This window comes from Chiloscyllium plagiosum, chromosome 17, assembly GCF_004010195.1.
Source record: "Chiloscyllium plagiosum isolate BGI_BamShark_2017 chromosome 17, ASM401019v2, whole genome shotgun sequence".
Lineage (NCBI taxonomy): Eukaryota > Metazoa > Chordata > Chondrichthyes > Orectolobiformes > Hemiscylliidae > Chiloscyllium > Chiloscyllium plagiosum.
In genome coordinates this window covers 49,751,055-49,769,590 of record NC_057726.1, presented here as the reverse complement: position 1 = coordinate 49,769,590, position 18,536 = coordinate 49,751,055, and the positions used below count along the sequence as shown (strand labels likewise).

Here is an 18,536-nt window from a genome sequence, read left to right as displayed (position 1 = left end):
GGACAATGAAAATTACTTCAGAGTATAATGAGACCTTGATCAGATGGGCAGAGGAGAGGATGATGGAGTTTATTTAGATAAATGTGAGGTGTTTCATTTTGGTAAGGCAAGCCAAGGCTAAACTTATACAGTAAATTATAGCGCCCTGGGGAGAACTGTTGAACAAAGAAACCCAAGGGTGCAGGTGCATTGTTACACCAAAACTAGAGAGCATAGCTTTAAGGTATGAGGGGAAAGATTTAGAAAGGACCTGGGATAACTATTTCATGCAGAGTGTGGTGTAGATATGGAATGAGTTACCAGAGGAAGCAGTGGAGGCAGGTACAATGCCGACATTTAAATGGCATCTGGATGAGTATATGAATAGGCAAGGCTTAGGAAAATATGCTGCTAAATGGGACTAGATCAGATTGGGATGTCTGGTTGGATCAAAGGGTCTGTTTCCATGCTGTATGACTATCAGGTGACATACTCATTATGTGCTGGAGAAAATGCCTGTTTGCCAAACTGTTCAGAGATGTCTGGCTTGTGTTTCAGAATGGTGGATAAACTCAATGGTGGAATTTTCCACTGCTCTCTTTCCACTTCGTACTCTGCTTTTCCTATTGCTGCATTGTCATCCTTTGCTATAGGATAGCATTCCAATGTACAAAGATAAGTAGGGGAACCCCAGGAAGAGCACTGTGTTTAAATGGATAGCAGAAATTGGTTAATAATGAGGTTAGTACCCAAGAATCGATTCCAGCAAGTCTGAAAGAGATCCTGTATTCAAACAGGTGGCAGATACCAAATGGTAATCAAGGACTCAGAAAAGATGGTCCATCTAGCAGGGCACAACCATAATTCAAGGAGGTGATGCTGAACTTGTACAATATATTTGTTAGACCTTAGCTGGTGTATTGTGCACAGCTGTGTCACCACATTATAGGAAAGGTGTGAATGCATTAGAGAGAATGCAGAGGCAATTTACAAGAATGGTTCCAGGAATGAGAAACTTCAGTTATGAGGATAGCTTGAAGTTGGGACTGTTCTCCTTGGAGAGAAGGTTGACAGAATTTAATAGAGGTTTTCAAAGTCATGAGCAGACAATAGATAGGGAGAAGCTGTTCCCATTCATAAAACAAAAAAAGAATGAGATGGCATAGGCTTAATGTGCAAACAAAGCCAGAATGATGTAAGTAAAAGCTTTTTTTTAAACACAGCAATTAGATGGGGTTTGGAATGCACTACTTGAAATGCGATGAAGGCAAATTCAATGAAGTCATTCAAGAGGTCATTGATGGTTATTTGGTTACAAATGGTGTGCACAGATTGGGGGGGGGCAAAAGATTGGCACTAAGCAACAGAACTTGTGTGTGTGAGCATCATGGGATGAGTGGCCTCCTTCTGTGCCATAGCAATGTGATTCTGCATTGGTTTTCTAACAGGTTCCTTCGCATTGCAATGTTTATCAAGCCCCGAAGTGTCCACAATGAGACAAACAAAAGGAAGATGTCAATATGAACACCAGGACTTTGTGGACAGAACTAATGACTTCAAATGACTACACGGCCAAGACAATTCTGATGAGCAGAGAACTTAATACACTGAACATTGACAATAACTTCCCCATGAGACACAACATTCACTGGAAGTAGATAACACAAGAAAGTGGCCAATGAATAACATCCTGAAGGGAAATCTTCAGGGAAAACCTGTAAGCAGGCTTTGTTATAGGATCTCGTCGAGGCATTTAATTGAGCAGAGGTAGTTTTGTTAAGGTTCTGGACAATCTGCTCAATATGATCTCCTCCTTCCACTACAACTTGATTAGTAAGATCAGTTATGATGGGACAAACCCACCATCTCCCACAGTTATCTGTCCTGCACATCCTCGCACCCTGCCTCCTGCAACGACTCTATTCTGTTTTCCCAGTTCCTCCATCTTTGTAGCATTTGTTCCAATGATGCCAACTTCAACAAGGGAGCCTACAATACATCCACCTTCTTCCTCAGCCAGATCTGACCCATCTCTCACACTTCAGCCCTCACGCCATCTTTTCCCTCCCACAACAGCCATAGGGTTCCCTTTGTCCTTACCTACTATTTCACTATATCCAGAGGATCATAGGCCGCCATTTTGCCACCTCCATCGAGATGCCACCACCAGACATATATTCCCATCCCCTCCCTTATCAGCCTTCTACAGAAACCATTCTCTCTGGGACAACCTAGTTCACTCTTTCACTCCCACCACCCCCTGGCCTGCAGAAGATGCATTTCCATTTACTTCCTTCCTCCTCAAAATACAAGGACCTAAACACACATTCCAAGTGAAGCAGCACTTTACCTGCACTTCACACAATCTAGTCTACTGCATTCACTGCTCACAATGTGGTCTCCTCTACATTGGGGAAACGAAGCATAAACTGAGTGACAGTCACAGAACACTTGCATTCTGTTTACAAAAAAGACCCTGAACTTCCTGTTGCCTGCCACTTCCAACACACCATCCTGTTCCCTGGCCAACATCTATCTCAAATTTGTTGCAGTGCTCCAGCAAAAACAAAGCACAAGCTGGAAGAACAGCACCTCATTTTCCGCCAGGGGACCCTGCAGCCTTCCGGACTCAATGTTGAGTTCAATAATGTTAGGACTTGTGCTCTCCCATGTCCTTACTCCAACCCCCACAACCAGTCCTTGTAATCACATAGCCCACGTTACACACCACCCATGGACACCCAATAACAATGTCCATTAACAAACATTCACCCTCCCAGTCAGATAGTTATCCACTCCTTTGTCTGTCTGACGGTTCTTCTATTTCTTTGGGCTCAATCCCCACCGATTGTTTACTCCTTATGACTTACCTCCACCCTACCTTCTGCCTAAAAGAAAATTTTCCTCACGACCATCAGCTCTGAGGAAGGGTCACTCGACCCGAAATGTTAACTTCGATTTCTCTCCACAGATACTGCCAGATGCGCTGAGCTTCTCCGTCAATTTTTATTTTTATTTCTTGTTAGCAAATTCTCTTTGCTACTGAAAACTGCCTTCAAGTCATCCAGAGGATGCCAACTTACTTTTCAAAACAGAGGGAAAACTGTTCAGCCTGCTAACCTGAGCTTCAAGTTAAAAGGCAAACCAAGTGCCCAGGGAGTTGCTCTATGCCAATGATGCTGCACTACCATTTCATACCAAGGAACACCGTCAGCACCAATGGACAGAATATTTAAATCATTTTAAAGAATTTGGTTTGATCATCAGCACCAGGATATCAGATGTCATGGGGTCCAGGATGTAGCTGTCGAACAGCTCTGTAAATGTGACGTTGAAGGTTACTGGCAGTTTCACATACCTTTGATTCCGTGATGTTGCACACCGCTAACCAACTGCCCAGTGAAATTCAGCATCTGAAGATAGCTTTCTTCTAAGATTTCCAAAAAAGATATACCTCAATGTTACATTAAAGTTCCACACAAAGCTTAATTTAATTAATTGTGGTGGGCAACTACTTTCAAATAATCAAGCTGTCATTTTTTTGTTTTTTACTATTAAGTATGGTCATTTCTGAAAATATTACTGCAGATGTACTAATGTAGCTGAACAACTGAGGTTTACGCCAATAAACAGATACGCAGATTTGGAGGCAAGTTATTCACCTGGTTAAGAGATTGCTCTGTAACTGAAGACAGAGAAGGGATAATTGCCGAGTAGTGCAGTTGGCATAACGTAACAAGTGACATCCTACAGGAATCTGTGTCAGGGCTAAAGTAGGCTCAAATTTTGCTTTTTTTCCTGGAGACACACTTTACATGTTTGGTATGACCATGCTTGGGTGGTAATCTAAAGGGGCCAAACTGGTGGTAATCTAAATGGACTGGAATTGAAACTTTCACGTTACTACTCCATCGGACAGCTTAGCAAACATTGGCTGCATCCTCAAATGTTCACACTATTTATTAACTACTTAAGATGAGGGTAAAGTGCCAAAATCACAAAAATAGGCAGCACTGGAAGCAAATAATTATGGTAGAATTAACAACTAAATGAATGGGCAAAGCAATGGCAAAATGGATTTCAATAAATGCAAGGGTTTTTTGCCTAAAATGGTTATATTTGATTAGTTTCCAAATGGTGAAATGCCAAAAGCAATGGAAGTCTAAAATATAATCAGGGTCCAAAAAAAAAAAATCCAAAGCCTGGTAGAATGCTGGCCTTTCTATCTAGAGGGTTAGAATACAAGGTGTTAGGAGTCATGCTTCATTTATACAAAGACCAGGTTACATGATAACTTGATTACTATTACAGTTCTAGGCACTACATCTGAAGGATATTCCTCTGGGAGGGAATTTAGTGTAAATTTACTATAATAAAATATGGACTCCAAAGGTTAAATTGCCAAGAGAGATTATATTGACTAGAAATGTATTTACTGGAATATAGAACTTAAAGGAGTTTGATCAATCTTTTCAAGTTATGAAGAATAAACAGAGAAATTAAAGACAGAAACTACTCCCAACTGATGGGGAGTTTGAGATTAGACTGCAAAATTAGATAACACCTTTCCAAGTGAAGGCAGGAAACACTTTCTCACACAAAGAGTGGCAGAAATCTGAAACACTCCTCTACAGACAGCAACTGGTGATGGGAGGATTCTGGGTAATCCAAGATGGAGGATGGGAAAAAATTCTGGCTGTGACAGCTGCTCCTTTTTTGAGGTATTTTAGGTGTTGGAGGGGATTTCCTCAAATTGCAGGAGCAGCAATTATTATTTTATATGCTGTTGCATTGTTTTGGAGTTTTGGAGAACACAAGAAGTCGGGGAAAAAAAAGCAAAACAACAGCACTTTTTTTTAAAAGGGAGAGGAACAGACAAAGGAAGCACATGGTGAGGCCAGTGCGAGCGAGAGAGAAAGAAAAAAACCCCACATTACTAACTGACACAGCAGTGAATCTGCACAGTTACTGCCTTTGCTGTTTGAATTCATGTATCGCTGGACATTGGAGTGCTTCTGGGAAAATTAACAAACAGTGAAATTCACAACTGATCTTGGAGGAACCTGGTAGGGAAAACCAGCACAGAAAGAGATAAGTGGATATTTTAAGCATGGCCTTACAGTAAGTCTGCAGTAGTGAGTAGACTGGGTTCTTTCTTGATTATATGTTTTATTAAGATATGTCTCTTGATTAAACTTAAAATACAAGCCTTAAGTATTCATTTAGGAGAAAGTGAGGTCTGCAGATGCTGGAGATCAGAGATGGAAATGTGTTGCTGGAAAAGCGCAGCAGGTCAGGCAGCATCTAGGGAACAGGAGAATCGACGTTTCGGGCATTAGCCCTTCTTCAGGAATGAGGAAAGTTGGTCCAGCAGGCTAAGATAAAAGATAGGGAGGAGGGACTTGGGGGAGGGGCGTCGGAAATGTGATAGGTGGAAAGAGGTCAAGGTGAGGGTGATAGGTCAGACTGGGGTGGGGGCGGAGAGGTCGGGAAGAAGATTGCAGGTTAGGAAGGCGGTGCTGAATTTGATGGATTTGACTGAGACAGGCTGGGGGGAGGGGAAATGAGGAAACTGGTGAAATCCGAGTTCATCCCTTGTGGTTGGAGGGTTCCTAGCCGGAAGATGAGGCGTTCTTCCTCCAACCGTCGTTTCGCTGTGGTCTGACGATGGAGGAGTCCAAAGACCTGCATATCCTTGGTGGAGTGGGAGGGGGAATTGAAATGTTGAGCTACAGGGTGGTTGGGTTGGTTGGTCCGGGTGTCCCAGAGGTGTTCCCTGAAACGCTCCGCAAGTATTCATTTAACCTGGAGCAGTGTTTTGTAGAGGAATAAGACAGTGCTATTTTCTGGGTCTGTAGATTGAAAGATGCAAAAATGGCCTTAAGTAGAGTGATATGCTCTTCATGTCGAATTTGGGAGGTTCGGGAGAGTTTACGGGTTATTGAGGATTATATCTGTAATAAATGCCGCTGATTGCGAATCCAATCAGATCAAATGGATCAGTTGGAGAGACAGTTTGAGGCAATGAGGAATTGACAAGAGGAAGGGGATGTGATGGACGGCAGTTATAGGAAGGGGGAGAAACCGCAGATACAGTCACATAGATGGCTTAACTCCAAGAAAGGTAAGAGAGGTAGGCAGTTCACGCAGGAATCGTCTATGGCTATTCCCATTTCAAACAAGTATGCTGTTTTGGAAAACGTAGGTGGTGATGGATTCTCAGGGGAACATAGCATGGACAGCCACGTTTCTGGTATCGAGACTGGCTCTAATGCAACAAAGGATACGCCGGGTTCCAAGAGATCGATTGTGTAGGGGACCCTCTAGTCCGAGGTACAGACAGATGTTTCTGAGGTCAGCAGCAAAAAGTCAGAATGGTGTGTTGCTTCCCTGGTGCCAGGATCAAGGATGCATCAGAGAGGATGCAAAATGTTCTCAAGGGGGACAGGGGCCAATAGGTAGTCATTGTGCACATTGGAACCAAAAAAGGTTGGGATTCTGAAGGGAGATTACAGAGAGTTAGGTAGGAAGTTAAAACGGAGGTCCTCGAGAGTGGTAATATCTGGATTACTCCCGGTGCTACGAGTAATGAGGGCAGGAATAGGAGAATAGAACAGATGAATGCATGGCTGAGGAGCTGGTGTATGGGAGAAGGATTAACATTTTGGATTATTGGAAGCTCTTTTGGGGTAGAAGTGACCTATACAAGGAGGACGGATTGCATCTAAATTGGAAGGGGACTAATATACTGGCAGGGAAATTTGCTAGTGCTGCTCGGGAGGATTTAAACTATTAAGGTGGGGGGTGGGACCCAGGGAGATAGTGAGGAAAGAGATCAACCCGAGACTGGTACAGTTGAGAACAAAGGAGAGTCAAGCAGTCAGGGACAAAGCAGAGAACAAGGTAGGACTGATAAATTAAATTGCATTTATTTCAATGCAAGAAGTCTAAGAGGGAAGGCAGATGAACTCAGGGCATGGTTAGGAACATGGGACTGGAAATATCACAGCAATTACAGAAATATAGCTCAGGTATGCACAGGACTGGCAGCTTAATGTTCCAGGATACAAATGCTATAAGAAGGATAGAAGGGGAGGCGCGAGAGGAGGGGGGAGGTCAGTAAGGCAGCCTTTGTGTGGAACCGCAGGCGATGGAGGAGATACTAAATGAGTATTTTGTATCAGTGTTTACTATGGAAAAGGACATGGAAGATATAGAATGTAGGCAAATAGACGGTGACATCTTGAAAAATGTCCATATTACAGAGAAGGAAGTGCTGGATGTCTTGAAATGCATAGAAGTGGATAAATCCCCAGGACCTGACCAGGTGTACCCTAAGATTCTGTGGGAAGCGAGGCAAGTGATTGCTGGGCCTCTTGCTGGGATATTTGTATCATCGATAGTCACAGATGAGGTGCCGAAGACTGGAGGTTGGCTAACGTGGTGCCACTGTTTAAGAAAGGTAGTAAGGACAAGCCAGGGAACTACAGACCAGTGAGCCTGACGTCGGTAATGGGCATGTCGTTGGAGGGAATCCTGAGGGACAGGATGTACATGTATTTGGAAAGACAAGGACTGATTAAGGATAGTCAACACGGCTTTGTGCGAGGAAAATCATATCTCTCACACTTGATTCCGTTTTTTGAAGTAACAGAGGATTAATGAGGGCAGAGTGGAAGATGTGATCTATATAGACTTCAGTAAGGCATTTGACAAGTTTCCCCATGGGACACTGATTAGCAAGGTTAGATCTCATGGAATACAGGGAGAACTCGCCATTTGGATACAGAACTGGCTCAAAGGTAGAAGACAGAGGTTAGTGGTGGAGGGTTGTTTTTCAGACTGGAGGCCTTTGACCAGTAGTGTGCCACAAGGATCAGTACTGGGTCTACTACTTTTCATCATTCATATAAATGATTTGGATGTGAGCATAAGAGGTATAGTTAGTAAGTTTCCAGATGACACCAAAATTGGAGGTGCAGCGGACAGCGAAGAAGGTTATCTCAGATTACAATGAGATCTCGATCAGATGGGCCAATGGGCTGAGAAGTGGCCGATGAAGTTTAATTTAGATAAATGAGAGTTGCTGCATTTTGGGAAAGCAAATCTTAGCAGGACTTATACACTTAATGGTAAGGTGCTATAGGGAGTGTTGCTGAACAAAGAGACCTTGGAGTGCAAGTTCATAGCTCCTTGAAAGTAGAGTCTTAGATATATGGGACAGTGAAGGCGACGTTTAATATGCTTTCCTTTATTGGTCAGAGTATTGAGTACAGGAGTTGTATGTCATGTTGAAGCGGTACAGGACATTGGTTAGGCCACTTTTGGAATATTGCATGCAATTCTGGTCTCCTTCCTATTGGAAGGACGCTGTGAAACATAAAAGGGTTCAGAAAAGTTTTACAAGGATGTTGCAGAGGGTATGTGTGTATGGAATGTGCTGCCAGAGGAAGTGGTGGAGGCTGGTACAACTGCAACATTTAAAAGGCATCTGGATGGGTATATGAATAGGAAAGGTTTGGAGGGATATGAACCGGGTGCTGGCAGGTAGGACTAGATTGGGTTGGGATATCTGGTCGGCATGGACAAGTTGGACCGAAGGATCTGGTTCCATGCTGTACAACTCTATAACTCTAATTGTTCAGAATAAATCTGAGATTAGTAAGATTTCTATCAATTAAAATTTATAAAAGATTTGAACTGTGTGCAGTTAGATCTCAGATCAACCATGATGTAACCAAATGGCAGAAGAGGCTGACAAATTGAACAACCTGCTTCAGTTCCTTTGCAGGGTTGATACCAGAGTTCTGTTTGCTGATGTCATGGCTGGGATTCACAATATAGATTTTAAAAAGAATATTTTAGGGTTTTAAAGAATCGAATGTTGACAAATTTTAAGAAACACCGAGATGAGAGGCAAACAAATCATTTTTGTGCTAGATACTATAGTTATTGACAAAGTTGATCTACAATTTGCCAGTCTGTCTCAGTTGTCAATAAACACTTTACTCTAGTATGTTGGGAAGTTCTTGGATCCCAGGTACTTCAATTGCTGGAAGGAAGATAGACCTTGGCAGGTAAGCTTTGAGACATCAACATTACAGTTACTCCTGATAAACCAGCAGCACCAAAAATATACCCAACTGCTGCACTTTTTATTGCCTTTCAGCTGGTCAGATTTCCAAGCACTGGGAAATCAGGCTTTCAACTATTAAATCCACCTGGCTCTTAATATCTTAAGCATGCAGACTTATTCAAATATTTTAATTTATGATCTGCCTTTTGAGAGCAGATTGTTCATGTGAACACCAGTCAAACCAGAAGTTTGAAACAGATGGGAGTGAAGTCACCCTCAAGAATTCAAATATTCCACAAAACCCCCCATGTCATTCTTGCTCATCCTTTGCATTAAAACTCCTCCCAATGAGATTCAAGTGAAGTGGAAATTGACACAGGGCATGCTGACACAGGGCACACAGACACAAGATGGGTGCTGAGCCATAAGTTGGTCACTTAGCACACAAGATGGCCGCTGAGCCATTACATGGAAAAGTACAGCAAAGCATACGCAGATACTGCCTGAGGCCAACAGGATACCAGCACTACAGACACAGAACATAGATAATTAGTTTAAGGCGGGTGGGGGAGAGAATACTCATCAGTAAGGTCTACTGCCCTAAGTGTCTGAGTCCAGCCACCACCTTCAATAGAAATGTTAACTACCTGAGACTGCTTGTATACAAGTGTTAATACCTTAGATTTGCAGTAATGGAAAATGATCTTCCTTCTCAGGAAGAACGATCATGATCAATTACTGCAGCAACGGACTTCTGCGTAGCTGCTGAAACAGACAATGACTCTGTAACATTCCTCTGAAACTGACAATGACTCTGTACTATTTTCAGTAAACAAACCATGCTGCACAACCACTCAATATCTGGACTATTATACCATGAAATGTATAAAATATCATGGCATGTGCTCACAGGGTGAGAGAAAGTTCGCAGCTGACAATTGTGCTGCCGGCATCTCTTTCCCTGAAGCTCCCGTTCCTTTATACAATAAACTCTGTCGTTGAATCCCAATTCTGACTCCCAGACTGGTGATTTTCCCCACAACATAATTTCAATAATATGAGAGGTGCTGTTATATTCCCCAGTTGCATCACCATACAAGACATTTTCAGTGTTAAACTGCTTTTTATGTTGCATTACAGGTATACATTTTAGAAATAACAATTTCTACATTTACATGATTTCTGAAGCAGGTGAAAGCCCACACTGATATTCAATATTAGGCACTGTACCATACAGAAAAGGTGAGTCAGTTAGCACAGTTGACTAAATGGGTGGTTAACAAAAGTGTTGCCAACAGCATGGGTTCAATTTGCCCACTGGCTGAGGTTACCATGAAGGACTCTTTCTCAACCTTTCCCCATGCCTGGTACATGTTGACCCTTGAGTTAAACCACCACCAGTCTCTCTTGACAGACAGCAGTTCTATGGTCTCGTAAGGTTATGGCAAGTTTACATTTACCTTACAGAAAAAGTGAAGTATTGTGCTACTACAAAACTTACTACAATAACTAAAATAAAAACTACTTTTTTTTAATCCGATGGCTTTCGTTGACAGAAGCCTACAAAGTAGAAGATACAAGATCACAAATTCTGACAGAGAAAGTTCAAGTTGTTGGTCATTTTCTCATGCTACTTTTGAATGGGACAATAAATTTAAAATCTTTACTGGTAAGAGCGCAAAAATATCTTCTAACATTCCAAATAAATGATTTATTACAAGTATAACCAGCAGTCCATTTTAAATGAGAAGGACAGTTTAACTATTTGATTTGGTCTTTTGTTGTAGAGGATTTTTTTTTTTTAAGAAAAGCTATACAGAATAATCTCGATTATCCGAACAAGACAGGTGGGGAGTATTTTGTTTGGATGACTGTTTGTTCGGATAACTGATCTGAACGTAAACCAAGGAAGCATTTATGGGACCTTGAGATTTTGTTCAGATTTTGGATGTTGGTTTGCTCGCTGAGCTGGAAGGTTCGTTACCCTACTAGGTACATCTTCAGTGGGCCTCAGGCGAAGTAATGCTGAAAATTCCTGCTTTCTATTTGTATGTTTGGGTTTCTTTGGGCTGGTGATGTTATTTCCTGTGGTGAAGTCACTTCCTGTTCCTTTTCTCAGGGGGTGGTAGATGGGGGTCTAACTCAACGTGTTTGTTGACAAGCAAACAAAACACGTCCAGAAACCCTAGCCATTCTCCCCTACATCAAAGACATCTCAGAAATGACTACCAGACTACTCTGATCCCTTGGCATCATGGTAGCCCACAAACCTACCAACACACTAAAACAGCGGCTAATGAACTCAAAAGACCTAAACAGACAATGAGCAAAACTAATGTCATTTACAAAATACTGTGCAAGGACTGTAACAAACATTACATTGGCCATACAGGCAGAAAACTAGCCACCAGGATACATGAACACCAACTAGCCACAAAAAGACCCTCTCTCACTCGTATCCTCACATACGGATGAGGAAGGACACCACTTCGACTGGGACAATACATCCATCCTAGGACAAGCCAAACAAAGACACGCATGAGAATTCCTAGAAGCATGGCATTCCAACTGGAACTATCAACAAACACATCGAGTTAGACGCCATCTGCCACCTCCTGAGAAAAGGAACAGGGAAATTACTTCACCACAGGAAATAACATCACCAATCCAAACATATCAATAGAAAGCAGGAATTTTCAGCATTGCTTCACCTGAGGCCGACTGAAAATGTTACCTAGTAGGGTAATGAAACGTCTGGAATTGAACCTCCCAGCTCAGTGAGCAAACCTACATCCAAAACCTCAACCTGAGCTACAAATCTTCTCAAAACTCGCTAATTTTGTTCAGATAATCTGAAATTGAAATAACTGATGTTTGGATAACTGAGGTTGTTTTGTACACAGATATTGATTCTGAAAATGTCAACTTTGCTCCCACTTAAAACTGAAAAGCTAGACATCCAAAATTCAATCAGATTTTTGTGATTGAGATTCTGTAACATCACTTGACACAATTTGGCAAAATTAAATATAAAACAAACGTTTTACAAGTAGAAAACTAATTAGCATTTAAAGCACAACCAATTAAAATAATGGGATTCCATCATAAATTCTCATACAAAAATTAACACCAGTTATAGAAATACTTCGATCGGGAATGCTTCATCGTGGAGACCTGTGCGCATTGCAGATTAATATAACCAAACGAGTTGGGATCCAGGGTGATGTAAGCTAACACCATAATGACATCTATCCAACAGTATAAAAACCTGCAGGAGTTCCTCAGGGTAGTAGTGTCCTCATCCAACCATCTTCAGCTGCTCTTTGAATATGTCTCCTCAATAAGGTCAGATTTCAGGATGGTCATTGATGACTGCACAGTACTCAGTAGTATTTGTTACTCCTCAAATACTGAAATACTCAAATCATGCACACGTACAGCAAGGTTTGGACAATATTTGGACGTGGGTTGCTTAATGGCAATTAAGAATTGTAACACACAGGTCCCAGGAAATAACCATCTCCAACAAGAAATATTCTACCCAGCTTCTGAGCAGCACTGTGCCTCTCTGCACCAGGGACCAAGCTTCAATTCTACCCTCAGGTGACTATTTGTCTGAAGTTTGCACATTCTTCCCGTGTCTGCGTGGGTTTCCTCTGGGGGAGGGGGAGGAGGGGTCCAGTTTCCTCCCATAGTGCAAAGATGTGCAAGTTAGGTGGAATGGCCATGCTAAATTGCCCATAGCGTCAAGAATATTTAACCTAAATGGATGAGCCACGGGAAAAGCAAGACAACAGGGATAAGGCAATGGTGTAGGTCTGAGCTGGATGCTCTTTGGAGGGTTGATTTCGACTCAATAGGTCAAATGGCCTGCATCCACACTGAAGGGATGTTATTATTCTCTTGACACTTAACATTATTATACATCTTCTAGCATCAATGTTTAGGGTTTATAATTGACCAGAATCTTACCTGACCAGCCACATTAGTAACATGGCTATGTTAAAGGAGGCTAAAATTGAGAATATTGCAACAAAACATCTTTTGATACTCCAAATTTGTTCAATATTTAAAAGGCACAAATGGATTCATCTCCATTTACCGAATAACACACACGGCCACCAGCCAAGACAAAGTAACCTACTTGAGTGGCACCCCACCCATCACCAACATTCACTCCCTCCATCACTGGCACATAGCACATGTGCTATTTACAAGATGCACTGCAATGACATGTCAAGGCTTCCAAAAAGGCCACTTCAATAAGTCAGAAGAACAAGGGCAGCAGGCTGCATGTGAACAGCCCAAAGTTCCCTTACAAGACACAAACTCTCCTGATTTGGATCTACATCTCTGTTCCTTCATTTCAATGAAATGGAACTCTGGAACACCCTGCTCAACAGCAATTTTTAATAATACCTAAACCTGGTTGGACTGCATCAGTTCAAGGAGGCTGCTCAGCACAAAGTCTCCTGATAGTAGACTTCCGAACCCAAGCAGCACAAACACAAACATCAATAATGAGAATGATGCTGTAAAATTAAGATGAGACAGAATTAAATCAGGAAACAATGAAAATTTTAGGTCAACTTGCTTGTTGTCCATAAGCCTAATCAAAAGAGAGTGTTAGTTAATGTTTGACAAGGCATGAGAAACCAGTTGCAGACCTAATTGAGATTTAAAACATTGTTAAAATAAAATTCAGCACAAACATTTACAAAACTGTACAAATTAAACAAGAGAAACAGAAGGAGTTTCCAGCTATACACCAAATTTCACAATAATGACAGTATTTCTATTTTAAAAACTGGCATGCGTTGAAAGCATTTCACCTTTCTTTTTGTAAGGGTAAATTGGTTTACATAATAAATCTCATCACTGGGTTAAAATTCTGCAACTCTCCCACCTACCAGCATTCTGGGTGCACTGTACCAGTCAGAGAGTAGTAGTTAAGAGGCAGCTGATCCCAACATTCAAGTACAAAAAATGCTGATCTTCTCACCAAATCTCATGGACATCAATAGTGTAGCCAGAAATTGAACAAAGTACTTACCTTAACAACTGGATGACCTCCAGAAGATGCCTTCACAGCTCCTCGGCTCCCCTCAGTTTCATAGTGAGCTCTGTGATGGGTTTTCGGCTGGACTTCTATTTTCAATTCATACTGTAGATACTGACTTGGCAAAGGCCAGTCTAAAGAAGGCAATGATGATGTACTAAAAGACAAAATTAGCATATGCTTTAGGTGGACTCTGCGAAAAGTTAGTACACGTATTTGAAATCAGAAATCACAGACATTTCAAATTATGCTTTGCATAGGGCATTAGAAGTTTCCCTTCAATGCACTTCCAGTCAACATTTGCAGCAATGTTTGGCTGTACCAGTTCTGTAGGCAGAACACCTTTCATACTGTACTTGAGCAATGCCACTGTGATTAGCCAAAAACAGAAAGCATTACTCGAGTGCAACTTGTCACATCAGTTAATTCCTGTCTCAAGCGACACTGCTGAATCAAGAAGGTTTTATTAAATGAGACTAACAAAGTTTTAATTTTACACTTATCATCTTGCTAGTTTAAAGAAAATGACTAAAGGCAAATAGAAAATTTTCATACAAGCTACTGGTAGACAGTTTTTAAAAAAGGCAATTTTAATTGTGTTTGTGGTTGTGTTTTTAACAAGAAATACAAGACACTAGCGCAATGTTGTGCTGATTCAATTTTGATTCTCATTCTACAGAGATCGGATTCCATCCAGGTCCATGATGGGTCAGTGAAAAATTGAACCTTTCCAAGGATACGCAGGAGATAAGGAGACCTTCATAGGCTTGTCCACTGCAATTTTTAAGACTAGCTTGTAAAAGGTCAAGAGCACCTCCATCAAACCTGCATAACTTTCCATACCTTGATGTTGGTAGCAGAATCTTGAATCAACTTAACTTTCTAATACCTGAAATTCCAACCTTAAATCACGATTTTAATTCATCTGGTCTCCTTTAAAGTACTTCTTAAAAAGGTATTTTTTTGACCTAGCTTTCATCACCATTTCAAACATCTCTCCCATTGTGGAGATGGGAGTTTGCACAGTATAGGCTGCTTTTTGAAGCTGGCAATTATTTTTAACTCTTGAAGCAATGCAGAGTTTCAATGAAGCAGTCTTAATTCTGAATCACAGGATGCAGGTGTAAATCCAACTTCATATCAATCCAGTATTGAAGAAGTGCTTCAATTATGGGATATTTCTTTGGGCAAAATACTAAAGTGAGATTTGTCTGTTCATATAAATATAAAATGAAAGCAGCAAAATCAGCATCTTGGTGTATATAAAATTCAAGGGTATTGCAGGACAATGCAAACTCAAGTATATGCATTAACAAAATCATATCTTAACATTTTCAACTGACACAAATGCTGCTAATAAACTGCCAACTCTATGGCTGAAAATATCTAAAATATGCACTCAACAATCTCCATATCTCCAACAGTTTTTGGGAGTAGTCAGTCATCCATTTCACTGCAGGTTTAAATCTGGATACTTTTGCTAAGAATACACTCAACTCAGATCCCACTCCAGAATGTGAGCAAAAAAAAAAATCAACACTCAAATGTAGTAAATGAAGTGGTACTATTTTCGTTGACATATCAAAATAAGGCTCCATTTGCACACTCAGATGGACATAAAAGATTCTGTGGTGCGATTTTACAACAGATCATGGTTGTTATCGACACAGTGTCCTGGCCGATGTTAACTTCTCGATCATCATAACTAAAACAGATTATCTGGTTATTATCAATTACAGTTTGTGGGAGTATGACAAGCAGACATTGGCTGCCATTCTTCTAAATTATGAAAGAATGACTACATTTTAAAGTACTTAATTAGAGGGGAACAGTTTTGAGGTATCCTGTAGTCATTAAAAAGGTACTACATAAATAGTTTTCCTTTGAAATACCTGTTTTCTCAAATAACCTGTAAACGGAGCAGGTGCCATATCTCCAGGTTGAGTCTTTAATAATGATCTACCTACCAATGCCAGGTCAGGCTGGCAAATTAAATAAAAGGACACCATTAAAATGTTATACATATTGTTTCAAAATAGGATGTTTTTCCATTATTCATGTAATTAAACATACAATGGGTTTTGTCTCAGTGCAATACACCATTGAAATAACAAACTGCTGGCAAGTGTTGACAGGTGCCTTTCTCCTAGGTAATCCCTTAGGATCGAGGATGACTCGTTTCTACTTGGATTCAATGGGTGCTGAAATAACCGATGAGTCCAACGCACAGTCTACAGACTCTACCACACATACGACAGCTGGTGCTTGAAGGATTGGGTAGATAGGCTGTCTGGATGTTTGTGTGTTCCCTCTGGCATGACATTCCTGATGAAGTTTCTTAAAAGCCTGGTGCTCTCCTGAATAAGTTTTCTCCCTTTTGGGTCTCTCATGAATCAGATGTGTTTGACCTGTTCAGGGATATTTTGAGGACATCCCTGAAATGCAAAAGTCTCAACTGCCAGAATTACTTGTAAAATTCCTTAAAGGAAGCTAATTAACACATCAGTCTAACAGCAGCTCAAAACAGCCAAAAAAAAATCACTGGAGTTGCACTGCTAGATAAATAAAAAGTTTAACTGATTTAGAAATTAACGTTATTAATGTCAAGTAACTTTATTAATACATGGCACTAGCAATATGAAGTTCCACAAATCTCAAATTTTTTCAGAAACTGAGTTGAGACTCAGTTGTCGAAATCTATTCCCTATGTTGTATCTGTTTCAGATCCCTGAATGTTGGATTAACACAAATTCTGTGCAAGAGGTCAAACTTCATGAAATTGTATTTATCGTATACACATTCAAACACTATGATCATTTAGTAAGCAGAATGAACTAATGAAATTAACGTAGAAACTTTCTCCCAACACTTTGATCCCTTTAGCCCTAAAACTAGATCCAACTCCTGCTTGAAAACATTCAATGTTTGGGTGTCAACCATTTCTGTGGCAGAGAATTGCACAGGCTCATCGATCTTTGGGTGAAGAAAGCTCTCCTAATCTCAGTTCTAAATGGTCTACATGATATCCTTAGGCTGTGATCCTGGCTCTGGACTCCCTGGTCAACACAAATGTCATTCCTGGGTTTACAATGTGTAGTCTTGTCAGAATATTAAAGGTTTCAACTCAAGCCCCCCCTCATTCTTCTAAACTCCAGTGAATATCGTCCTAATGATTTCAGTGTCATATACCAACCCTGCTTTCCTAGGAATCAGTCTGATAAGTCTTTATTGCTCTCCCTCTAGAGCCACAACATTCTTCCTCAGATAAGGGCGGCAAAACTGCACACGATATTCCAGGTGTGGTCTCACGAAAGGCCCTGTACAATTGCAGCAAAACATCTTTGTTCCCTTACTTGGACCTTATCTCTATGAAAGCCAACATATCATTTGCTTTCTTCACTGTCTGCTGTGCTTGAATGCTTACTTTCAGTGACATGCGAATGCTCCCTTTGACGCTACGAAGGCTTAACAGTTGGCTGGGTTCTTTCATCTGGCGTCACAGGTGACCTCTTATTAAACTTGCCAAATTGCAGCTTCCGCAGGGGATGGAGGCGAGGGTGGACATTCCAGATTTTAAGAAATATCAGTTAAATTCCCAATGTGGCTGATTGGGCTTTCCAGGAGTTGAGGTCAATTTGGCTGGACATCGAGGCCTCCCAGGCAAAATGCCCCCTTATTAATTTGTTGTTTATGAACAAGATGAGGACTGTGATGGAGCATTGCAGAAATCCGATTGTCCTTAACAAAGTTAAAGCTTGGAGAATGATGCGACAAAGCGAGGGCAATTTATGTAAAACTTCCCTTTTTACCCCTGTAGTAGGAATGCCAGGACTTCGGCTGGGATCAGTGGGTTTTGGCTTTAGGTTCTGGGAGTCTAGAGGAGGTTCCTGTTTGGGAGACTTATTTGAAAGAGAGATTATGATATATTTCGATCAGCTGAGCCTGAAATATGAACTATCAAGTAGCGACCAATTTCGTTATTTTCAGATTAGGGATTAAACAGAAAAAGACTACATTATTGGTTAATCCCTATAAGTCTGGTGTGGAGAGGAGAGTACTTCGGTCCACGGGTACTCTATCGATCAGTACTCTTTTTCCATTTATTAGGAGGTAGTGTCTCAAAGGACACTGAGCGGCTTTGGGGAATCTGGACTCAGGAATTGGGGTGGAAATATTGTCAGAGGCATAGGAGGATATTTGGGAGAACGTGAGTAAGATTTTGATTTGTAATAGGACACAGGCAATGCAACTGAAGGCTCTCCACAGAGCTTATTTGGCATCGGAGCGGCTATTGAAATTTAAGAAAGGAGCGTCCCCACTGTGTCCCAAATGCAAATCAGATATTGATACTCTTACTCATTGCTTGTAGTCATGCCGCAAGTTTCGTAGGTCTTGGGGTGCTATAGTGTGTGTTTTGGAAGG

The 18,536-nt window shown here is 41.1% G+C and overlaps 1 protein-coding gene across 3 annotated transcripts in view; it reads right to left on the bottom strand.

Annotated features, from left to right (window-relative positions):
- Window positions 1–18,536, bottom strand: part of nfatc3a (nuclear factor of activated T cells 3a) — a 180,491-nt gene that overhangs the window by 134,015 nt on the left and 27,940 nt on the right. For all 3 annotated transcript variants that reach the window (XM_043707036.1, XM_043707037.1, XM_043707038.1), the window contains exon 3: window positions 14,109–14,271. In XM_043707036.1, the coding sequence (XP_043562971.1) occupies window positions 14,109–14,271 (163 nt within the window). The remainder of the gene's footprint in view (window positions 1–14,108; window positions 14,272–18,536) is intronic.